Source organism: Juglans microcarpa x Juglans regia, chromosome 1S, assembly GCF_004785595.1.
Source record: "Juglans microcarpa x Juglans regia isolate MS1-56 chromosome 1S, Jm3101_v1.0, whole genome shotgun sequence".
NCBI lineage: Eukaryota > Viridiplantae > Streptophyta > Magnoliopsida > Fagales > Juglandaceae > Juglans > Juglans microcarpa x Juglans regia.
The window spans coordinates 14,855,705-14,881,346 of record NC_054595.1 but is presented as its reverse complement, the minus strand read 5'-3'; the positions used below and the strand labels follow the sequence as shown (position 1 = coordinate 14,881,346).

The 25,642-nt window shown below is 34.8% G+C and overlaps 2 protein-coding genes across 2 annotated transcripts; one reads left to right on the top strand and one right to left on the bottom strand.

The window, feature by feature from the left end:
• The first annotated feature begins 6,579 nt into the window (after positions 1 to 6,579).
• On the top strand, positions 6,580 to 10,714 carry LOC121246865 (heat stress transcription factor A-5). Its single transcript, XM_041145175.1, has 2 exons — positions 6,580 to 6,928; positions 9,227 to 10,714. The coding sequence occupies exons 1-2, from the start codon at positions 6,686 to 6,688 to the stop codon at positions 10,454 to 10,456; spliced, it is 1,473 nt and encodes a 490-aa protein (XP_041001109.1). The 5' UTR covers positions 6,580 to 6,685; the 3' UTR covers positions 10,457 to 10,714.
• Positions 10,715 to 15,821: 5,107 nt separating this feature from the next.
• Positions 15,822 to 21,560, bottom strand: LOC121246198 (selenium-binding protein 2-like). The gene is given in 9 exon segments (XM_041144254.1): positions 15,822 to 15,999; positions 16,031 to 16,329; positions 16,611 to 16,883; positions 17,008 to 17,115; positions 17,239 to 17,470; positions 17,774 to 18,001; positions 18,988 to 19,183; positions 21,390 to 21,506; positions 21,509 to 21,560. Coding segments are annotated over 8 exon segments (1,473 nt in total). The 5' UTR covers positions 21,546 to 21,560; the 3' UTR covers positions 15,822 to 15,999; positions 16,031 to 16,047.
• Positions 21,561 to 25,642: the final 4,082 nt, after the last annotated feature.

Genomic DNA, 25,642 nt, shown 5'->3' with positions numbered 1-25,642 from the left:
CTATTCTGATATGATAAGATAAGATGTAATGTTTCAGTTTATGTTATGCCAAAGGGATTTTGAGTTTGAATATTTTTGAACTTTCGCTCTAATATTTTTTATAACAAGCTCTGACGCTGCATTTTGAAAACAAATATTCTGATTCTGCATTCTAAAGAAAATATTATGTTCTGTATTTTTTATAACACACTAGTATATGTTCTCTGCTTACTGAGTTTTTGATAACTCACCCCTTATCTCCAAATATTTTCAGATGATTTTGAATATTTTTGAACTTTCGCTTTGATATTTTTTATAACAAGCTCTAACGCTGCATTTTGAAAACAAATATTCTGATTCTGCATTCTAAAAAAAATATTTTGTTCTACATTCTGAACTCTGTAAATAATCATGTTTACACACTAGTATATGTTCTCTTTTTACTGAGTTGTTGATAACTCACCCCTTATCTCCAAATATTTTTTAGATAATTTTGATAGTTTAGCTGGAGAACAAGAGTAGGAAGTTTTAGCAAAGTGTGAGAATTGTAGAGAAATAAGTGTCCAAGGGTACAAGTACTTATTTGAGAGTCATAGTTAGTAAATTGATTCTTTTCGGATATTTTGATGTGTTGGGTTAAGGATATTTTCGAGTCCTTTGAGAGTTTCTAATTTATTTTATCGAGAATTTCTTTGTTGTTTCGGTGAAGGAACATGTATATTTGGATTAAGCAAAAGAATTAATATTTTATTGAGTTTTCTAGATTTTATAGTTGTGGTATTGGAATTGTTATTAAGTATTAAGGGCTAACTCTCTGAACCTCCGGGATCGGGGCGTTACACTCTCTCTCCCTGTCGAGAGTAACGTTTTCTTTCTCTCACTCCCAGTGCTCTTCAGCCACACCTTACACCGTCGATCTAGTCCAGCCACCACTTTCTTCATCCCTGGCCATCTCTCTCGGTGAGTAGAGTGTCTCTGTCCCATTATTTTTGTTTGGGGTGGTTGTAATCCCAGAAATCTACCCATGTATTTTATGATCTTTCTCTAAAATATCCCTGTTATTAGGCGGGTTCTATTTTGGGTCATTGTCTATATATTATACTTATTTTGTGAAGGTTGTGTTTTAACATAAGATCATATAAAGAAAATAAATAAGGATTTTAATTATATTATATTAATTTTAATCCCTTGTCATATAGCATCTGAAAGGCATATTGAAGAATTGTTTTTAAGTATAACTATATTACTTTCAGTAGTAAATAAAAAGACTTTTAATTTTATTAAATTAGTTTTCCACTTGTTACATTATTTGAATTTGATATGAGTATTTTATTAAGTTGAAAATTATAAGTATTTAATCTTTTTTTTTAAACACTAAGCCAATTATTTGATACAAGTCCTTGATGGTTTTAAATTAGATATGATGAAGAATATTTTATGAATTACTATTGCTTAAGAAATTTATGAATTTCCTACTGCATTATATGTTGGCAGTATTAAATTATCGTTTTAATAGTAGTTTATAGAGATATGAGTTTTAAATATGATTAAGTTAATTTTCGAAATGAATCTAAATTGTTTTGCCATATTTGATAAAATTATATTATGATAAGTTAAGATTATTTTTAATGATAATAGTATTTATTAGATTTCTGATAACTAGATAGTTTTCAAAACTATTTCTGTAGTATGAATTTAAGTAGATAGAGAGTTTTAACAGTCATTTTAGAAGTATAATAACGTTTAGTATTCCGTATAGGTGACGATTGGTATTCATTTGGCACGATTGTGGAAAGATTCAGAAAAGCCTAAAAGTTCAGGTAAGCGAGATTCCTATGCTAGATTTGCATAAAAAGAAAATGAACTAAAGTTGATTTATAAAAATGTGCATGTTATGTTTTGAAAAGAAAATATGAAAACAACGTCACTTATGTATTTTGTATTCACTCATAAAATCTATATGAAAGAGAAAAATTATTTTTTGACATGAATAGTGTAAACATGAGCAATATTTGGAATGATCCTAAAATGTGCAAAAGAACGAATATGAAATCTGAGGATTTTGTACATGTTATATGAAAATGTTTTGGATCTGTTTTAATTATGTGAAAATGATATAATTATGTTCAGCACATGGTTTGATATGATATGCATCTGAAAAACCTTTGGCATGACTTATCTGTTTTTACTCTAATTCTGATTCTGGTTCTAATATGATATGAGTGCACTCACTTTGGAAGCAAAGTGGTCTTTTATGTGTTTCTTTCCTGTGTGTACACTCGGGACTTCGAGAATGAATAAACGGAAGTTTCACAATATGATACTCCTTGGTTTGGTATCTTGGAAGTTTGATGTTAAATTTGAGAATTTTGTGATGTTTAGATTAATTTCATTGGAGTAGTTGATCTGAAACAGTGAGTTGTACGTGTCATTGAAAACTTTGGAGTCTATAACTATATGGTTGAAAAATGATTTTGAGTGGCAAGAAGTAACTCTCCGATCCATCTGGGACTGGGGCGTTATAGGTGTAACCGGTTCAATCCGGTATTGGACAAAATTTAGGACCGAACCGATATGCACCAGTTTTGCATTTTTGAAAACCGATTAAGCACAAGTTACCCTCCTAAACCGGTATTTCCATTTTTACCAGTTCGTTCCGGTTCGGTCTAATTTTTCCATTTTAATAAAATGTAAATTTGTTATAAAAAATTTGTTTATTAAAAGAAATGCTTTAAAAACATCTGTTTTATTAAAAATCTGTTACTATTTACAAAAATCTGCTTTGATCAAATTTGTTACTATTTACAAATTTGCATTTTATGTATTATGTATTTATCAAAAGGAATATGTTGAGATTCGAAAATTTATTAGGCCATAAATGTTATTAATATATATTTTTTATTTTTAAAGCATATGATGAAATAAATTTTCATATTTAAAATTAAAATTTTATGTTATAAATTGTAAAAACATTATCTTCTATATAATTATAATTTTTATTATTATATATTATATATATAAATTTTATATAATATTAAAAAAATTAATTTAAAATATATAATATAGTGAACCGATCTGGTCCGGTACTAAAAAGCATAGAATCGGAATCAGACCAGCACCGGCCGGTTTTGGAACTAAGGGAATTGGTCCTGAACTGATTCTACCAGTTTGGTCTGATTTTTCGGTTTTCTGGTTAATTTTTACACCCCTAGTGATCAATACCCATATTATTTTCTCAATCCTAACATACCAATTCCAATAAAAATAAACAACTCCAATTTTTTGTAATTTCTGGTAAACAAATGACCATCACAAAATCAACGACACCACCACCAACAACAACAGAAATAGAGGAACACAACACAAATCATCTATTTTATACTAAAATCTAAAACATACTAGGAAGAGTTGACAGAAATATGCGAGACCCAATCCAACCCAGCCGTAAAAATTCAAAAATGAAAATCAAACAATCAAAAAAATGAAAATTAATTATTTAACATAGGCTCTTCGAAGTATATAGAATAGGAAAGAAAAAAATAACGAAAGTGGATACCAGCAGCCAAAACTAAGAAGAACAACCAAGAAGCACTCTGAGAGAGAGAAATGTTTTCTTCATCTTTGGCACCCCACTCTGAAATCCCTGCGATCAATGCTCAAGAACAACAACCAAGGACTCTGCCTTCCCCCCCCTCCCATCAACCGGCCAAAACATACCCTCACCTGACAACGTCGCACCACGAAATTGTAGAACCAACCAGATGCGTAGAAGCCAACGAACAAGAATGAAATTTGGCACCCAAACAACCAAATAAACAATGGAAGCAAAGGAGGAACACAAAAATGACAGACTCATATTCGGTCAGACAAGGACGAGACTACACTGTAGGGACAAAAAAAGAACAAACACTCGGTCACAGAGGGCGTAAACGTAAGAGATAAGAGAACTCAATTAGGCATCACACGGTAGGGACCAAACAAAGAACACATGACTCCGAGGCACAACTGTAATAACAGTCGATCACATAGGGGCATCAATGAAACAAAAAGTGTCAAACAAAAATACTATTTATTCATGTTCATATGGAGATAGCGGCTTTTATGATATAAGGTATATATTAGTTTTGCACTGGCTCATTGTGTGAGAAAAACGTTAATTTTTAATTTATGGCATATTGGAGATGTTTGAAGGTTAGGTTATTCTATTATTAGGTGTAGTAAATTAGACAAAAAAATTATTAGATATTTTCGGAGTACCAATGAGGTGGTATTCTCATCCAATCACTTATAGGATAAAAGTATCATGTGTCCATAGTACTCTAGGAGTACTTACTAAATAGATACAAAGTAAAAAGAAAAAAAAAAAAAAGTGTTACGGAGGAAAGAAAATGACCTATCTCAAACTTTGAAATCTTGAAATTTCTAATATTTATTGACATGTCTTTCAAATGATTTTAACCTTAAATAACCAGATATATCAAATAGCAGATTAGAGATTTAACATTAAAAAAGTTCCATTTGATTTAAAGAAAAAATACCTAAATATTGATAGATTAAAAAAATCCAACTTAAAAAGAACTATAAGGCCATGTTTGATTTTATTCTTTTAATTTTTTTTCATAAACATTTCAACTTGAATCCAGACATCTTTTAAATTTTAAAAACTTTTATTAAAAAAATAACAATTTTCATCTAATAATGTACCCAAGTTTCCTGAAAACAACACAACCCAAAATAAACTTTACAAATTTTCTCACAAAAATTTCAATCTACCTATCAACTTTTACAAAATTTAGTACAAAGTGCACAGTTTTTTCTTATTTAAATAATTTCTTAATTTCTGACCCAATTTTAAACATTTAATAAAAAAAATGTTTAAATTCTTTTCTTTTAAACTACTCAAATCTTTTATTATATTTATATATTTTAATGAATAGGAATTATAAGATAAGCTTACATTTTTCTCCAACTATTTTATAACTCTTTTTAAATCAAGGACAATTATATGAAATTGAAAAAAAATTTAATGAAGTGTTAATTATTAAATTAATTAATTATAAAATAGTTAACATATTTCATTATCCAATATTTCGAGAAAAAAATTGTATTTATAAATTAGTGTGTATAACAGGCTTAGTAAGGTTGTTACACATCATAATTAAATTTAGAAAAAAATTAAAATTAAAATTTTACAAATTAAATCTTAATATTTAGTTATGTGGACGGTATACTACTTCAAGAATAAAACAAATCATTTCAAAATAACAAGACAGACTTGAGATTAAAATAAATCATTTTATCATTTTCCAACTAGGACAATTAAAGGAAAAACCCTAGCGTCTCCTATCCCCCCTCTCTCTCTCCCGTAAAAAAATCAAGGGTTTCAAATTTGATTTTCGCTGGAGGGGGGAGGCCTCGGCTGCATCCTCATCCTCGCTCTCGTTCTCTCATTGTTCTATTCATTCACCTTGTCTATAAAAGTTTTTTTTGCTTAGTTTTATTTTATTTTCTTCCAGGTCGAAAAACACAGATTTACAGCTTTTTGGCAACTCTCGAGAGACACGCGCGTCATAAACAGATTCACAAGTCAAAAATTGTTCAGAAGAAAGTGGTAGTTTTGCAAAAATCACTGCACGTTGTCCTCATGCACCACACCTTCCTGCAGCTCTTCTCGACACATGCACCAGATCACCAAATTCGCCACCACCAGAACTTTCAGATATGACATTTGTGTCTGAAAAGAGACAAGTGTGTTGTCTTTGTTGGCTGTCATATATTCCGAAGTCTACCGGAGTTGGTCCAAACTGTAATATATTTTTTTCGCATCTATCTTACTGCTTTTCTTTTTGGTTTCCTTATTGTTAATTAAAAAAAAAATTCGTCTCTCAGACATTTATCTGTATAGGTTGAGTCATCTCTTTTTATGAAAGATGAGGTTAAGTCTTTATTTAGGCAGAAAGTATTGTCTCTTGGACGTTTGTCTGTAGAGAGTATCGAAAATAGTAAAAACTAGACCAATCATAAAAGGAAATAGTGTACTGATGGAGCTCTAAATACATTATTTTAGTTTATGATGTCGTGTTTGATATGTGAACATTCCAGAATGTATCCGGTCATAGATGTATGTTTCTCTGATGAATGAATTATAACAATTTTTATTAAAAATAAATAAATCATTTCAAAATAGTAATTTATAGGAAAAAAAGGAGCGGTGCTATTTTGTCGTTCAGAGTGTACTGCTTATTGTTACTATTAGTTAAAAGTTTCCTTTTTATTTTTCTTTAATTTTTTATTCATATTTTTTTAACATTTTTAAATATTTTTAAAAAATATAAAAAAAATATATCAATATACTAATAGTCATTTTCTTTATTAGGTAAAGAAAAAAATTAAAAAAATTAAAATATATAAGATGTCAAAATGAAGATGCAAATAGAGTGGATAAAGTAATATTTGTTTTAAAAAAAAAAAAAAAAAAAACCAAAAGCGTAACGTTAGAAATGAGTCTGCAGTCAACACTGTAACGTATCCACCGTACAGGTTTGACCGGCATCTTATATTTTTATTATTATACTATAATGTCTGTATGCGTGTCACGCATCTAAGTTATTGTCCAAATTCCCTTCATCTCTCTCTCTCTCTGTTAGGTTCTTGTAATTTCCAAAAAGATCCATTCGCAATCGGATCCAATTTCCATCCGAGGAAGATGGACGGAGCTCCGACGACGAGTGGGAGCGGAGTGGGTGCTGGTGCTGGCGGTGGTCCGGCCCCGTTTCTGATAAAGACGTACGACATGGTGGACGATTCGGCGACGGACGAGATCGTATCGTGGAGCTCCCACAAGACCAGCTTTGTGGTCTGGAACCCCCCCGAGTTCGCCCGCCTCCTCCTCCCCACCTACTTCAAGCACAACAACTTCTCCAGCTTCATCCGCCAGCTCAATACCTACGTCTCTCTCTCTCTCTCTCTTTTCGCTTTCTTAACTTGTTTTAATTCCACTTCTGATTTTGTTTTGGTTAGGATTTCCGAATGAATTCGGTTGTTTTTCAGTCATTGAGATTCTCAAATTATTCTCTCCAATGATTGTTGGCTGAAATCAAGAAATTGTATTCTGTCTTTAATTAGTAATACCTTTTTCAAGTATTCTGATTGCTTAAATTTGTAATTTTATCTTCTCTTAATTTTTCCGTCAGAGATCGGCATGGAACGAGTTGTTTTTCAGTTTATGTTTTGGTCTTCATATTAGGTTTGTCAAGTTGTTTTTCCGCTCCGAGATTTGTTCGGAGCGAGATTACTAGACAGGAGAACTAGATTATGATTCCTTTAGGGCATGCATGACGTATAGATTCCATTCAAAACATCAGTCTTGGAGACATAATATAGAGTAAGTATTAGAAATGGGCCTTCTAGTTCTGTTTCCGCTGATTGGTGCTACACAAACAAGATTACAATTCTTCTTCTTCTTGATTAATTTTTTTTTTCCTTAATTCTTCTTTTCGCTAAACTGTCATCCGTTTTAAGTTATTTCCAGGGATTGACTATGACTGTGAAGCACCTGAATTTTATGTTGTTCATGACAATGCATTTTCTCAACCACTTGAGTTTACTCTTTAATTTATCTTGTTATTTATAGTTTTTAATGGTATTGTTTAGTCTTTTGCAGTTTTCTATCATACTAATTTTAGACCCACGGGATGTGTTAGAACAATTGAAGTTATTAAATGATAATGAAATAGTCAACTAACATACCTTGCATCATTACTAAATAAATAGAACAGAGGATGCCAATGTTAGCATACTGATGCCCAAAATTTGGTTGAACTTATGGCTCTTTTCTTCTCTAGCTCTTCTTCTGCTTGTATGTTAAGGATGGAAAACCACACAAGTTTTGCATGGGTGGAGAGAGGGACCAAAAGCCTAGCGTGTCAAAGTAGTTTTATCCATTTAAAAGTCATAAATTATAAGCTCTCTAACTTCCTGTAAGATTGAATTACCTTTATGAATCCCTTGGTTATGAAACTAAAAAAACGTGTTAGGAAAACTAAAGGACTATTATGTAATTTTGAAGTTTTGGATATCACATTATTATATTACTTTTTTATATTGTACTTCTTTTTTTTTTTTTTAAGAAACTCGGCTGATGTGGGCGACAAGAGGATATCACATGGTAATGCTTCCACTAATATATATTGTAATATATTATGGAGAGTTTTTGGCAACCCTTTCATTACAAGTAATATTTGCTGCTTTTGCCATCAGCTCTGGGTGGGTAGTCAAACATAAAAGTCATAATAACACAAAAAAACTGGAATTGGATTTGCACTGTGAAGTTTCATTTCAGATGCCACATCAGTTGGAGTCTGGACCTCAGGGCAATTGATGTTTTAAGTGTTCTGTGAGTGGTGTGTGTGTGTGCGCGCGCACGCAGACTTATACAAACGTTGGTTAACAACATTTTACTTTGCCATGATTCTGAAGGGGCTATTTTTGTTTGCTTTTTTCCTTATTAGTGCACACAGGATCTTGAGGTATTTTGCCCAATGTATGTGGGGAACTCAAATAAGATTTTAGGAATTGTAATGGCATTCAATGCACATCCTAAAAAACAAGCTGATTTTTCAGATGCCATTTTAGTACATCCAATTTTTATAATGCTATTATTTTTCTTGTATTACCTCTGCAATTCATTTAATATTTAACCATGAGAAAGAGTGTATAGTCTTTTTGCTCGTGGAATTGATTAGCTTTTTACAAATAAAAACACAATTTTGTACTTGAGTGAAAGGATGAGTTTTTACTATTCAAAAGAAGCAAATGCTTTTTCATCAAAGGACATTCATTAATCTCCATAAGACTCCCTTCAACGTTTTGACTTTTTAGTTTGAATGTTTCTGGAGGGGTCAGAAGAGGGGAAGAGTTAGGGTCTTTTTGGGAATACAACTGTTCTCAAATATTCTCAGACTACTTCATTACTATTCACAAATAGTTCACTAGTATTTACAAACTATTTCACTACTATTTACAGATAATTTGAGGTACTCTTTGTTCTATATTTATTTATGAATCTAATTTTCACAATTTTTATCTCCTATTTTAAATTTTGTTTGCTTTTTGAAGCCCTTGTTAGTACGGGTTTGCAGAGTTTTTGAAAGAGAGCAAGAGACATTACATTACTTGTGTATAAATTTGTCATGCGTAGAGATCTTATTTAAGTTATCTGAGTATGTTTTGTTGTGTTTATGTGCAGGGCTTTCGAAAGGTTGATCCTGAGAAATGGGAGTTTGCCAATGAAGATTTTGTGAAAGATCACAAGCATCTTTTAAAAAATATTCACCGCAGAAAACCCATTCACAGCCACAGTAACCCTCAAGGTTCTGTGGTGGATCCAGAAAGAGCAGTTCTTGATGAAGAGATTGAGAGGCTTTCGCATGAAAAAGCTGTACTTGAGGAAAATGTTATGAGGTCGAAACAGCAGCAGTCAGCTGCAAAGCTTCAGTTCAAAGAACTAAAGCAACAAGTGGATAATATGGAGCAGAGGCAGGAGAATTTGCTGACCTCCTTAAAAAAGGCTCTTCAGAACCCTACTTTTGGCGAAATTCTTGCTCAGAGAATTGAATCGATGGATTTTTTGGCATATAATAAGAAAAGACGACTGCCTCAAGTTGATCAGTCACAGCCAGTTGTAGAAAATAGTTTTCTGGATAACCAAAGCAGTTCTAGAGAGTTTGGGAATGTTTTCCGTCAAGATTTCTCAAATAAGCTGAGATTAGAATTATCACCAGCTGTTTCGGATATTAACTTTGTTTCACATAGCACACAGAGTTCCAACGAAGATGGAGGAGGTTCGCAGAAGAAAGTATCTGTAGAACCAAAAGGTTCACAAATAAGAACTGAAGGCTTTGGATTTCCACTTGAAACATTAGAGCTCTCAGATACAGGAACGTCTTTTAATCTTAACATGGATTCTACTTTGTCTCGGAAAATGTCAACCAATGAAGGCCCAAGGCTCTACTCGTCCCAGCCATGCTTGGCCTCTAATGAAGAAGGTGATAATCACATTTCCTTCCATTTAAATCTAACTCTGGCCTCTTCTCCATTGCAAGTCAACAGAAGTCGTTATTCTGCTAGTAGGATGCCCCAAGTAGTTGAGGGAATTCGGGAATCTCCAGATTCAAAGTCTAATGCCAATGGTAAAGAATCTGATACTTTGGCCTTTCCATTGAGCAGAAATGAGGCCAATGATACAGCTTTGTCTTCCTCTCAAAGGGCCCCAAATAACAATGAAGAGCCTGCAGCTGCTCCAGCTAGACCAAATGATGTCTTTTGGGAGCAGTTCCTAACCGAAAGACCAGGTTGTTCTGACAATGAAGAGGCTAGTTCTACATATAGGGCATACCCATATGAGGGGCAAGATGATGGAGGGTCGGGCGTTGGAATGTCCCGAAACGCCAAGAGCGTGGAGCAGCTCACGCTTTGAACATCAATGTTTCTATGAGCACAATGACAACTTACTGAAGGATACTCCTGTTCTTGCCATGCTTTGCAAGATCAAATAAGATCGTATTCATGGCAGTGCCATTGTCCTGAAAGGACTGCATTAACAGTGTGGCATTGATGCTAATGTAAGAAAAAGATATTTGGTTGTATGATATACTGATTTTCTACATATGTATTGGTAAGGCAATAACCTATTCTTAATCTGACATCATAATTATATAATTTTCCTTTATCTCCACTCCTTAGCAAAAAAGTTGTTAACTTGTTCTGTTTGAACTTGATGTTCTTCTTTCTTGCTTCTAAGATTATATTCTTACATCAACAAAATATGTCTCCACCCCTCAGAAGGTTCTTCTTGACAAGTTCTGTTTTTTTAATTGCTATATGTGCCTTTTTTAGAATATTTTTAAAATTTTTGTTGTTGATTTTTCGGATTTGTTTAATAATCTTGAGAAATGAAAAAGTATTTTTATGGGTTTATCGTATTTTTTTTAATAGATTGACTGGTGTAATCAAAATGATATGTATCAACTCTTGATTGGTTGACAAATGGTATATTTGCCATGTATGGTAAAAAATATTAATAGACGTTGGATGGAGGAAATATTTTTTTTTTTTTAAACTTAAGCATTAATTATGCCAAAAGTTAGATTTTTTTAACATAATGGTAGAAATAGAGTCTGCAATTAACCCTATGTGGCTATATGTAATTCCTGTGGGTCAAGTAAATAACTTAAACTCTAATTTTGTTTCTTTCTTACCAAGGAAGCCCAATTAGGTGACAGCCTTCAATTCCAATAAAAAAGGAATATGGACCGACCTTCATAAGTGATTTCACATGATCTGTGAATAGTAATAAAAAAAATAATGATAAATATTAAACAATAATAATGGTAGTAAAAAATAATAAAAAGTAAGTAAAAAATAATAATAATATAATGAATATTCCATTACCTAAACACAACCTAAATCTTCAAGCTTTGTCAATATGAAAAGAAGAATTCCGGTGGAAAAATCTCAAACAAGGTGGTGGAGAATCACTAAGAGCAACTGTCATGCTGTGAATCACATCTTCATTGATCAACTCTCATTAGGATGGCTAAATCTCATGGTGAAGGAAGATATTGCTTTTTAGGGGCCCTTTGGTTTCTTCAGATCCCGAAGAAATGGTTCTCAAGTATTGGTGGTGCAAAGGCAGTGTAACTCTTATGGGAGCTTCTTTACCCTATCGAAATTTGGGCAAGAGAAACAGCATGGCCTACTAGTGATACCGGAAGGGAGGAAAGGGGTAGGTTAGAGGAATTTTGGAGAGTTGTTGAAAGAAATTTTTGTAACTTCCTCTATTTTGGGAGGGAATAATAGAGGGAGCAACCCTTGGATGGCTCCTCCTCCTCCACCGCTGGGGCACCAAGTTTTTGCTTCGTAAAGTGAGGCCTTGTCTCGTGCTCCAAAACTTGCAAAGGCAATAGGCGTTACCTCCACTTAGAAGGCTAATTTGTTCCATTAATTATGATATGAAGGAAGGAAGTGGCAGAAGGGATCGATCGAAAGGGAGGGGCAATCCATGTTCTTATGAAGCCTAAGATTTTATCTTGAAATGTATGGGGGCTCAATGACATAATAAATACATTTGTATCAAGTCATTATTGCGGATGTGGAAGGGGGATGTGGCATGTTTTCAAGAAACAAAGTTGCAATTCATTGATAGAGGTATTGTGCGATGTTTATGGGGGTACTCGCACGTGGGTTGGACTTATTTGGCTTCTTTGGGAGCCTCAGGTGGAGTCTTATTAATGTGGAATAAAAGAGTAGTTAAGATGATTGAATAGTGTATTGGAGATTACTCAGTTGCGACTTTATTAAAAAATATGGTTGATGGATGGGAATGGGCATTTGTAAGTTCCTATTGTCCTAATGTAGACAGGGATAGGAGAAGGTTGTGGGAGGAGCTGGTGGGTCTATACTCCTTACGGGACGTGTCGTGGTGTATGGGGGTGATTATAACATTACTCGCTTTCCTAGCGAACGATTAGGGCATTATCGAAATTCTGTGGCCATGGAGGAATTCTCCGAGTTCATCTTTGATCTGGACCTCATGGATCTCCCCCTGATAGGGGGCGAGTACACTTGGTCAAAAGGATGGGTTTGGTCGAGATTGGATAGATTCCTTGTCTCTCATTCGTGGGAAGCACACTATCTAGAAGTGAGTCAAAAACGGTTAGCTCGAGTCAGTTCAGATCATTTTTCTATCCTTTTAGATTGTGGGGGTATTTATTGGGGTTACCGGTACTTTAAGTTTGAAAATATTTGGCTAATAGCAGACAAGTTTGTAGAGATGATGCGTGCTTGGTGATCATCATATCAGTTTATTGGCACTCCAAGTTTCATTTTTGCAGGCAAGTTGAAGGCTCTGAAATAGGATTTGAAGAAGTGGAACATGGAAGTTTTTGGTCACATTGACAATCAGAAATCTACATTGTTGGAGGAACTGCAAGAGCTAGAGGGTAAAGAATTATTGGGGGATACCTCGGATGAGGTGTTATTGAGGAAGGGCATGGTTATGGCAAATTTGGAGAGAGTTCTGTTGTCAGAGGAGATTTCGTGGCGTCAAAAATTCAGGACCCTTTGGTTGAAAGAATGTGATAGGTGCATGAAGTTCTTTTACAAAGTAGCTAATTCACATCGGCGTAACAATGCTATTGAGTCGCTTCAATTAGGCTCTCAAGTGTTTTCTTCTCATCCGGAGCTAGAAAACCATATTGTACACTACTATGATACCCTTCTCATAGAATCGGTTTCTTGGAGGCCGAAGCTTGATGACTTGTCTTTTGAGGCAATTGATTCGCAGAGTGTGAGTGTTTTGGAGAGACCTTTCATTGAATAAGAAATTTACAAGGTCATCTCTGGTATGGCTAAGGATAAAGCACCGAGCCTGGATGGTTTTTTAATGGGTTTATTTCAGACTTGTTGGGACATAGTCAAAGGATGTTATGTAGGTTTTTAATGAATTTCACTATTTTCAAAAGTTTGAAAAATCCCTAATACGACTTTCATTGCTCTCATTCCCAAGAAATAAAGGGTTTTGACTATTGAGGACTTTTGTCCAATAAGCCTGGTTAGTAATGTTTATAAGATTATTTCAAAGGTTCTTGCCAATCGGCTTAGTTCGGTGTTTGAACATATTATTTTCAAGTCTCAAAACACATTTATTCGTGGGAGACAAATTCTTGATTTAGTACTTATTGTAAATGAGTGATTGGACCACAGACTACTGGAGGGAGGTTCAGGTGTTCTTTGCAAGCTTGACATAGAAAAGACATATGATCATGTGAACTGAGAATTTCTTTTCTACTTACTTGAGAGGTCTGGCTTTGGGGATAGGTGGATTTCATGATACATCATTGTATTTCAACCGTCCGGTTCTCAGTTCTAGTTAACGACACACTTGCTGGTTTTTTTTTATAGTTTGCAAGGATTGCGACAGGAAGATCCTCTATCTCCCATTTTATTTGTTATAGTTATGGAGGCTTTAAGTAGGATGGTGCAAGCTGTTGTTGGGAGAGGGTACTTATCTGGTTTTCAGGTGGGTAATGGCTTTGGTGGCCCCATTATCTCACACCTTCTTTTCGACGATGATACTTTAGTCTTTTGTGAAGCGGATAATAGCCAAATCCAAACTCTACAAGCACTGTTACTTTGTTTTGAAGCAGTGTTAGGGCTTAATGTGAACTTTGGCAAGTCTAAGATGGTTCCTGTGGGTGCGGTTTCTAATATCCTTAGTTTAGCAAGCTTTATGGATTGTAAGGTGTCCTCTTTCCCAATAAAATATATGGGCCTTCTCCTAGGTGCAACTTTAAAAAATAGAGCTATATGGGATGGGGTGGTGGAGAAGATAGAGAAAAATATTGGCTGATTGGAAACGGGTGTATTTATCAAAAGGGGGGCCGCCTCACTCTAATTAAGAGTACTCTCACTAACATCTCCACATATTTTTTTTTATCCTTATTTCCTATACCTGCAGGGGTGATGAACAGAATGGAGAAACTCTTTAAGGCATTCTTATGAGGAGGTATAGGGGAGGAGAAGAAATTTCATCTAGTTAGATGGAAGACAATTTGTGCCTCAGTTGTTAATGAGAGGTTGAGAGTGTGTAACTTGAGAATTTTTAATAGAGCTCTCTTGGGGAAATGACTTTGGAGATATCACTTGGAGGGGAGATCATTGTGGAAGGAAATTATTGACGCTAGATATGGTGTCGTTGGGGGTGGTTGGTGCTCCAATGAAGTGAGAGGGGGCTATGGTGTGGGTTTATGGAAGTTTATAAGGAAAGGGTGGTCATGCTTTGCAAACCACATTCACTTTGTAGTTGGTGAGGGCAATTGAATCAGGTTTTGGCAGGACATGTGTGGAGATCAAGTATTGGAAAGGGCTTTTTCGGCCCTACATCGTATTGCAGTTAATAGGGAGCCTTCAATAGCGGATGTGCGGTTACTTTCTCATGGCTCATTCCAATGGAACATTATTTTTATTAGGGATTTTCATGATTGAGAATTATCTTTTGTTTCAGATTTTTTTAGCCTACTATATTCCACGAGGACTCCTTTAGCACAGCGAGATCGATTGAAGTGGAGGTCTAATAATCACATGTTATGTACAGTTAAGGTGTATTATAGCATCTTGACAACACAAGATCATACTCCATTCCCTTTGAAGAAGATTTGGAGGTCTTATGTGCCTTCTAAAGTAATTTTTTTTGTTTAGAATGCCGCTCTTGGGAAGATCTTGACTACAGATAACTTGAGGAAGAAAGGATGTGTAATGATGGATTGATGTTACATGTGTAAAAAAAATAGATAATTTGTGGATCATCTCTTACTACACTGTAAGGTAACTAGGGTGTTGTGGGATGAGATCTTCAAAAGATTGATGTTGCTTGGGTTATGCCTATGAGAGTGGTGGACTTGTTGAGTTGTTGGAGAAAGATGCAAGGCTATCATCAATGGTAGTGGGATGAAAGACAATTCCGTTTTGCATCATGTGATATATTTAAATGGAAAGAAAAGAGCGCTGCTTTGAAGACAAGAAGCGCACAATAGTTTAGTTGAGTTGAATTTATTGTTACACACTTTAATGTGTTGGTTTTCTGCTATTGTATTGCATGGAGACAATGTTTATGATTTTTTGTCTTCAATTTGTCGCTCTTAGAATGTATTTAGATATTCTTCTGTATACTTTCCGTGTACATAAACTATGCCTATTTCATTTATATATATAATATTTATCTCTTATTAAAAAAAAATGAAGAAAAAAAAAGAAAAAAAAAAAACGTAGCAAGAGAATACGACTGATGACATAATTATCTGTTTATTTCTTTCACAGCAGATAAGAGAGTTGGATAATATGTATTGACTGAAAGTGCAGACATTATTATTCATCCATTGAAGACTATCCTGCCCCCAAATGCTCCATTGAAGACATATCACTGTATCCTATTATATGTTAAGAGATTAGCCTTCATTGGTAGAAAGGATCAGTTGCTCTTAGCCTTCATTGGTAGAAAGGATCAGTTGCTCAAATCCATATATCTGAAGTGCAGTCACCACCAGGATATCTCATCTCGTGGGCAAGTGAAGGACCATCAGGTTCATCTCCAAAATCCACGAAAAATCTCGGGTTTATTGTTAGGCCACCTTTGTCAGTGTTGACATCAAGCTGTAACATGTGAGATCCCTTCTCCACAAGCTCAGGATAAAACTGACGATCCCATGTGCTAAAGAGTGAGTTGGTGACATATAGCCGCTTCCCATCTAAACTTAACTGGATCATTTGAGGTCCTCCTTTCAATCTCTTTCCCTGCAACATAAATATGAACCAAATAAAATTATAGGCACTCCATGCAGCAAGAACACTATCTCGGATTAGTCGGAGCCTAAAAGAATGATGCCCGTAGACCGCATGCATATTTACAGTCATTTAACTGGAGCCTATCATTTGAATGGTCTAGCCACTAATTACAGTAGATGGTGTTGACTCGTTCGAATAGATTATCTAATGCATCTGTGTCAAATGCTTTTAGTGCAGAAACTGTTCCAAGTCTTACCCAACTATTGCATAAGGATGGAGATTGTACAAACCTTGATCTCTGGCACATCAAACTGCCTTGTTTTACCATCTTCTCCCTCAGCGACTATTGGGCTGCCCTTCTGTAAGAGTCCCCCAACCCACACCTGTCCTGTCAATACAGGATTCTTAGGCTCCTCAATGTTATACTGCCTCACATCCCCATGAAGCCAGTTCACGAAGTACAGAAAACGATCATCAAGAGAGATCAGAAAATCAGTAATAAGCCCAGGCATTTCTGGAAGAATCCAGTTTTGCACCTTCAATGGCTTCACTGATATTGCAACCTGCAAATAAAAATCAGAGTACTGTGGATCACAACGCTTTTAAAGAAAAATACAGAGCAAATTTTAAGCTGAACACTCACATGGGCATGCTATTTTAATAGACATTTATATCTTATGTGCATACCTCATGGCTCCATGAGCCATCTTGGGTCTTGAAAAATCGCACCATGTTACTTGTCAAGGCACACCCAACAAATCCTGTGTCTTTTGAAGGATCATGCAAGAACCTTATCTGCAAAATGAGATATGTTCACAGAAAATACATCTGGGATTATAAGAACAAAACTAACATGAACTAACTGACTGGCAGACTCTAGACACCAGAAACAATGCTGCAGATTGCCTACACACTCACCTCCAAAGGTAAGAGCCCTGTGTTGCCAAGATCCATTATTTGTCTCAGTTCGCCCCCAGGCCAGCTGTACACATGCAGATGCCTCCCATACAAACCATCAGAAACATGTTGAAGGTTGAAACCTTTAGTGAAAGCAGCAGGGGCACCCCATGATGAGCTTATCATGGTTTTGTGTCGTGGTTGGTACCAGAAATCATAGCCAAACAGTGGAGTATTCCCTGGTTTCTCCCACCTGATAGACGTTAAGGGAGGTACAAGGTCATATATTATAATCAAATCCGCCACAAACATTCTCAATTTAAAATGCACTAATTAAAAAAATGTGATTAAATTTCCACCATCACATTATTGAAGGATTTCCATTGCTGCTTGTGTATCATTAATGTCATCGTACATGTTAACAGATTGTTCACATAAAATATTCTGAGGAATCGAACCAAAATGAATTCATAGATGTGACAAAATAAAATACATCATACTCAAATATATAGACTGTCTATGCATATGTCTCAAGTTAGATGAAAGATAACGCTACCTTCCTTTCACATTAAATTCAGAATCAAGTAGAAGAAAGCCATTCCCTGCAGCATTTCCATCTTTATCTCCAAGACATGAAACCATTATGTCTCCAGAAGCAAGGCAATGGGATGTGTGTGGATAAGCTAAACCAGTCTTCTGAACAATATCTTCGGGCTCAACAACTTTATGCAAGGCCGGAGCTTTTGGATTGGTTTTAGTGTCAATCACATATATGCGACCAGATCTGAAAAAACTTACCCAGTAAGGCAATATTATAGAAAGTCGATGGATCTATTTCAATTGACGAATTATCAATACTCATAATCAGAACTTTTGGTAGGAAATAAATACTTTAAGGCCTCAATTCATTAGGCCTCTTATCAAAATGATGTTATTCTACAATGCTTCCCTGGAATCTTGAGGCAAGTAACAACCCTATATAGTAAAGATCATTTGGAAATACAGGAAAAGCGGCAGCTCACCTGTGTTCCTTTTTGTGGAGATTTCCCAAAACATTAAATGCAACTGATATTACATATCTAGAATTAAAAAATGTGAAAATGTTCCCAGGGAAAAAAAAGAAGGTAAAGAACTACAAAACCTGAGACACAATTTTCAAGTCCGCATATGTTGAAGTTCAAGAATATGATACTGCTTGTGAAACTACATTAAGGAAAACTACAGCACCAATAAGTTATTATTAAATAAAGAAATCATCGCAAGATTACTACAGGCCATATACTACACTCACATAATCCCAATAAGCAATGAAAGTATGACATAACTACACAACGACAACCCTGATAACTAGTACACACAGAGATAAAGAGAACTTCAGACTGTTTGGATAGCAAATTCGAAACATTAAAGTACATAATTTTTGAGTTACTAACATGAACCACATTTACATTTATCAAATGATCATTGCAACCAAAATCTCAGAGCGTATGTAAGAAGAAAAAGCCAGTCTCTGAACTGGCAGTTTACCAGTTCTTCGTAACATAGAATTATTTGCAATATGTAGGCTATAAGGCTCTTGCTTATATTCCTTTCGTATAATATCATGTGGTCGATTTGTCTCCCCCTTTATGATTCATCCATAGATTGGCATTTCTCAAATAAAAACTAAACACACGGGTTTAATTATACCACTGATACGATTCTCTGCATATCTATATGTTTATATGTATATAAAGAGTCACTGATGCAATATAAAGTCTAGTCTCTTACACAAGTGAAGGTAGGATGAGAAAACGCCGGTCTGCCGATGGATCTCCATGGCAAGAACTACATGCATTCCACCCTGAATGATGTAGTTCATCACCTATATATGGCACGCGCAACCTGTTGATAACTTTTGAATAAGTAGGAGAGCTTGGATCTATGTCCACCGTGGCCAGGTAATCAGGCTTCTCTCTTCCTGTTCCTGTATATACATTGGACCATTAACTTGTTACATTATGAGTCAAACTAAGACAAGTAATTCCAAATGATTCTGTAACTCCATAAAAGCACCAAAGCCATTAATCTATAGAAACAAAAGGACTCTAATCAATTGGTGCTAGCATCAGCAACAAGTCATTTTAAAAATAAAATTGCAGATTACCAAAATCTCCATCCCCATAAAGCTAAAAGTTCACTAATTTGCCACTGGGCCTTTTAGAAGTTAAAAGAACTATAAACCTATCAACTAGAAGAGAAAAGAAGAAACAAAGTTTTATATCCAAATTAAGAACCAGATTTTATGTTCTTATTTATCAATAAAATGAAATATTAAAATAAGAATGCATAACTAAAAGAATATTTCATCATAGCAAGGAACAAAATATGTATAAGGTCTTTGATCCTTAGAATGTGAAAAAGTGTCCCTGTGCTATCAAAACCTTGAAAGAACATCGACGGTGGTTATTTCAAGAGATGAATTATCCAGGCTATTCTTGGCTTCTTAGAGTGTCTGAAACTATAAATGTTCAATGAACCTTTTTTCTCCACAACTCGGTGGAAATTTTGAGAAAAAACAGAGTACAAAAGAATGCAATAAAAAAAAAAAGGAGTAAAATAACAGAAAAAATTATCCAAATAACAATAAAAGTAGATTTCTTGAATCATAACGAGGAAGCCTAAGGATAGCAAAATGCTTCAATTCACCAATTGGACTGCAGGAATAAGGCGAAGAGGATTTTAAACACACTGAAAATAGAAACTAAAGAGGAGACACAACATGGAATTTGTAGGCTTACTTGTTAAGCTCTAGACACAAGTAATGAATCATGATGTTCAAGGAAGCATGATGTTATAAACTGTGATACCCTATATGATATGGATAAGGGTAGGTGGTGTATGAGATCCCACATTGTTTAGGAATGAGAAGTTCTTGCTCTTTATAAGGTTCCAATGGGGCTTCAATTGCATCATTAACCAGTCTTTTTGGAGTATAGGCCATGTGGTTTAGACCTTCCATTGGGACGTTACAAATGGTATCAGAGTCTATCACAATCAGAAATGTGGGACTTGAGCCGTGCCACCTACAATGGACAAGCCCGATGAGGACGTCAGGAATTTAAGGGGGGTAGATTGTGATATCCCATATGATATGGATAAGTGTAGGTAGTGTATGAGATCCCACATTACTTAGGAATGAGAAGTTCTTACTCTTTATAAGGTTCCAATGAGGCTTCAATTACATCATTGACTAGTCCTTTTAGAATATAGGCCATGTGATTTGAGCCTTCCATTGGAGTGTTACATAAACTGTTTGTGAAAAGATAAACTATAGTATAGGAGCAAGTCAGGATGCATTGCATAAAATGGGATCGTGCATCGGCAGCATTTAATCCGCCAGATTGGCCCGGCAAAGTAGGACTAAATGATCATTTTCTTGCAGTTAAGGAACATGTAGATAAAGGATTAGTAGAGAAAAACTAATATCTCTGAACGCTGGTAACATCTCAAAGAAGGAGAAAAGAATTAAACCAAGAGAGCACTGAGTAACATATCTTTTACACCAGTGATAATACGGAGGTGAGGCGCAAGGAAATCAGAAGCTAAAAGGATCAACGAGTGATTGAGCTGTCAAAATCATACAAGGCTTCAAAATGTAGAAAACGGCAGAAAGGTACTTGAATTGGACAAAAGCATTTAAAATTGAAGCCAAAACTTTCCTAGTCTTTCTAAAGCGGGGCTCTTTGAATGGTTTTCGGGCCGACATGTCATATCTAGGACTAGGAGAAGGAAATTAATTCCTATACATCGTGGGATATTTGGTCAACCAAATAACAGCGTTTTTGTTGTCTCGAATCACCGAAAATTGCAGAGTTACTGAACTAAAAGGAGTACCCTAAGGAGAGGTGAGCAGCCTTCATTAGTTAGTGCTTTTACCTTGGAAATCTTGATTTCTCATATGTAATAAACTCTTAAGCTCTCTCTCCATGTCAGTCAGTAATTAAGAGCACATGTCATCGTCCATTAAATACTTAATACAGAAAAACACAAAAACGACCTACTAATATCTGCAGAGTCTCGTTACAGCCAAACTACCGAAGCTAACGCAAATTAAACCGATCAAAAGTGAGAGGAAGATAAGGCTGAATGGATCAAAAGTAGAGGAAGATGAAGCTGAGGCACCAGCGTACCAGCGTAAACGCAAGTGACATAGATCAGAGCTTCTCTGGGACCAGACATGGCCTCCAGCGGGGTGGCGTACCCGGGCCCTGTATGGCAGCACGCGCCCGTGTGCGCATCCTTCTCCCCACCGCTCCGTGTTTCAACACCACCGCATCTGTCGCCATCGATGATGGTACACACAAAGAGAGTTACGGAAACTAGAAAGAAGAAGAAGAAGAAATAGAGGATCGACGTGGGCGATACGGATGACGATGGACCTTAAGCTTTTAACTCAAAACTTGGACGTGTGTAGTCTCTGTTAGACAATATATCGGAGGGTGGCATCACTATAATTTTTTTTCTCGAAATATTATAAAAATATTTTTTATAAAATATGAGATGTGTGATAATAAATAATAAATAAATAAATTTGTTAAATATATATAGAAATAATTTATAAAAAAATACCTAAACAATTAGCAACCAACTCTCAGGATGTAGTATAAAGCTTGGGATTTGCACTGCTCCTTGTGTCCAGGAGGGATGTATCTGGACTTTTCCGTTTTTTGATGTTGGAAACCTTATCCGTCTCTCCCTTTATGAGGTTCATTGATGGTTTAGGATATGCAACCTGTCATGTCCGAAAAATATTTTCAATGGTATATCTATTTTTTTTTTATCTAAAATAATTAATCTTTTAATTTTAATCAATCACTTTTGAAAATTACCATCCATACAGCAACTTATCCAAATCTCTTATATATTTCGTGCGTATGTTATAAAATTAAAATTTATATATTATATCAAATGTTATAATAATAAGATTTATAAGATTATTTTTTATTTTGTGTTATTAGATTATTATACATGATTTTAATATTTTATATTATATTAATTATAAATTTAGCATATAATATAAATAAATCATATGACAAATTATTACATAATAAGTTTTATACTTTTAATAATATATATAATTTGTGAAGATACACAAATGGAGGACTGTTTGTATTTATGCGCTCGTGTATTTACGTGTGTAAATTGGTCTTCTGACCAAAAAACAAAAAAACAAAAGTCTATGTCATGATCATGTGAATTTCTTTATTATAATAAATTGAGTTTCACGGACCTACGATACTGTCGTGGTGCGACTCGTGGCAATGATGCGGGTCTTCGTACAATAGACACCAATGTTTTGAATACCGTACCGGATAGCGTACCGGTCAAGGTACTGGAACGAAATATTTCGGTACCGGTACCGTTTCGGGATAGCGTTTCGGGATAACGTTTCGGGATAGTCGATCTATAAATAAATTATATATATAAATATATATAAAAATTATATTCTAAAATAATAGTCTATATATAAATAAATTATATACAAATACATATATATATAAATTATAAATAGTCTAGTCTGAATTGAGGGTTAAAAAATAAGTTTGTAGTTTGAAAAAATGAAAAAACGAAAAAAAAAAAAAAAAAAACACACAGGCCGAAATATCGGCCGGTACCGGCCGAAATATAGGCCGGTACAGGCCGAAATTGAGACCGGCCGGTATTTTGGCCGGTACGGAACAGGTATAGTACCTGTACCGGCCGGACGGCCGAAACGAAAAATTTCTGCCGTACCGGCCGGTACGGTACGAAATTTAAAACTTTGATAGACACACGCCCCATCGTCAGTCTTTGCACGATAGATCCGCATCAAATTATACAATAAGTTATAAGTAAGATTAGATATAAGTTCTAAACAGATAAATCTCATACAAATTTTTTATAAAATAATAAATTTTATTAATAAATAATAGTTTTTTTTATATTTTTTAAAAGTGGAGTTCATTTTTTTATAAAAACTTGTATGAGACTTGTCTATTTAGGACATGTACAAATCATTTCTCATAAGTTATACAACATCCTACATGTCATTACATTTTTTTTTTTTTTTTATCTTACTTTTTTCCTCCCACAAGAGATTAACGTTGTAGAACTTCCAGAATTTTCCTCTAACTTCAAACCCGCACGTCTCGTCTCCTCCCAAAAACTTCAAACCCAAATCCGGCCACTACCGTCCATACCGGCGTTGTAGGTAAGTCTTTTTTCTCTCATTGTTCTCTCTCTCTTTCACAAAACCCCCCATTCTGGCATCTTAACATCGACGAAGAAGATGATTTTGGGACATAAAAATATCGTCCTCTCTCTTCATGGCCATGGACGCCTCAGCTACCAACTGTGGCCTTGTTGGGCTCAAAGATAATGAGTAAATGGTGGGCCCCTTTCTGGTTGAGGCTCTCCATAACCCTTATCACTGTCTCACCGATCGGTACTTTTCTTATAATTTAAAATTGTATTTTTTCTGTTGTCCCAAATCTCATCTTGCAAATCCAAATTTAGTTTTTCTATTTGATCCCGACGAAGAAGATGATTTTGGGACATAAAAATATCGTCCTCTCTCTTCATGGCCATGGACGCCTCAGCTACCAACTGTGGCCTTGTTGGGCTCAAAGATAATGAGTAAATGGTGGGCCCCTTTCTGGTTGAGGCTCTCCATAACCCTTATCACTGTCTCACCGATCGGTACTTTTCTTATAATTTAAAATTGTATTTTTTCTGTTGTCCCAAATCTCATCTTGCAAATCCAAATTTAGTTTTTCTATTTGATCCGGTTTAATGGTGCTGGGTGTTCTATAATTTCTGGATTTTTTATTATCATTTTTACAATTTTTCTAACCTTGAGGTTTATGGGTTTTGGTTGTTTTGATTGGATAGGATTAGATTTAGGGATTGGGTCGATGGTAATTTGATCTAGTTCTGTTAGATTTGTGATTTTTCCGATTTGGGGATTATCTATTGCTTGGTAGTTGGAAAAATTAGTGCAAAATGATAGAGAATAAGATTGTCGATCTGTTTGTTTATAGTCTTATGCAAAATTGGTTTGTGGGATTTGAAAGTATATGGAAATAGGTGGTCTATGCGGGTCAGTTCAGTAAAGCTTTGGGTTAACCTTATCTTTTATACTTCTATTGAGTAATTTTGTTCAAGACTCACTGCATGATGAGTATATAATGTTGCCTCATATATTTAATACAATCCCTATATAAAAAAAAAACATTTAATGCAATCAGTTATTATGATCAATATAGTGAATGAATGCTGTTAGTATCTCTTAAATGGATTGTGCTTTGTAGTCTTTGTTAAAGTGTGACACAATTGAAGTTGATTCTAATTCTAAATATATGGAACTACTTATCAAAAAAAAAAAAAAAAAACTGAATGTATGGAACTTGTATTTTAGTTAACTTTCTAAGTTCTAACACTCTGATTGAAGCCATGATATTTCTTTTAACGTTAATTCACATATTGTGAGTATAAGTGTGACAGTTATTTAATTTCAGCTCTGATGTAGCTCTAGATTTAACTTTGGGCAAGGAAAAAGTAGGTCCTAGATATTGGGCCATCATTTCACTTGTAGAGTGATGAATCTATGTTGCTCTTGAATGAGTCGCTACAGATTTATCATGATTTTAAGTTAGCTGAATCTTCTACTGCATTTTGTTTTATCTGTTGTGCTTGTTTGTTATTCTCTTTAAGTGACTTTTGTTGAGACTCTTGATTGTTATTTTCATAGTAATTTATTTTCTTTCTTCCTCTTCTTTTTTTAGTTTAATTTATAAAAATGAAGTTTGTTTCAATTTTACGAATAAAACTTGATATATAGAGGTTTCTAAAGTGCATTGTGCACTACATTTTAGTTATAAACTGTTTTTTTTTTAATTCTTTTTCCAGGTAAAATTCAACTCGCAAAGTGCATTGAGGTGCTAGAGAAGCTGATTGCAAATAGAAAATGACCTGCAGAAGCTCCTTCGATGAAGCCTCATCAGCCGCAAGCTAAAAAGCAAAAGTGGACAATATAAATTGAATCAATCCGATGTGAAGTAGAATTAAAAGAGAAAAGACCAAAAGCAATGGATATAGAGTAGCACTTTGTGTGTCATGGATTTTTTTTTTCCTTATCTTGAATTGTGAGCTATATTCACAATTTTTTTTCCTTATAGAGAGAAGACCAAAAGCAATGGTTATATTTTGAGCTGTATTCACAATTTGAATTGTGTTGTTGTGAGTGTAAGAAGTATTTTGATTGTAAGTTACTTGAATTGTGTTGAATAAAGTCCCAACAACATCTGCTTATAAAGTATTTTGATTTTAACTTCTGAATTATGCTGTTGAAATTGAACCAGGTGTTAAACTGAAACATAATTGTGTTAAAATGCATTTTTTTTTT

Excerpts from the sequence above, each read along its gene's own strand:
- LOC121246865 (XM_041145175.1), top strand. The coding sequence starts at position 6,686 with ATGGACGGAGCTCCGACGACGAGTGGGAGCGGAGTGGGTGCTGGTGCT. Across the intron at positions 6,929-9,226 it reads TCCGCCAGCTCAATACCTAC|GGCTTTCGAAAGGTTGATCC; the intron begins GTCTCTCTCTCT and ends GTTTATGTGCAG.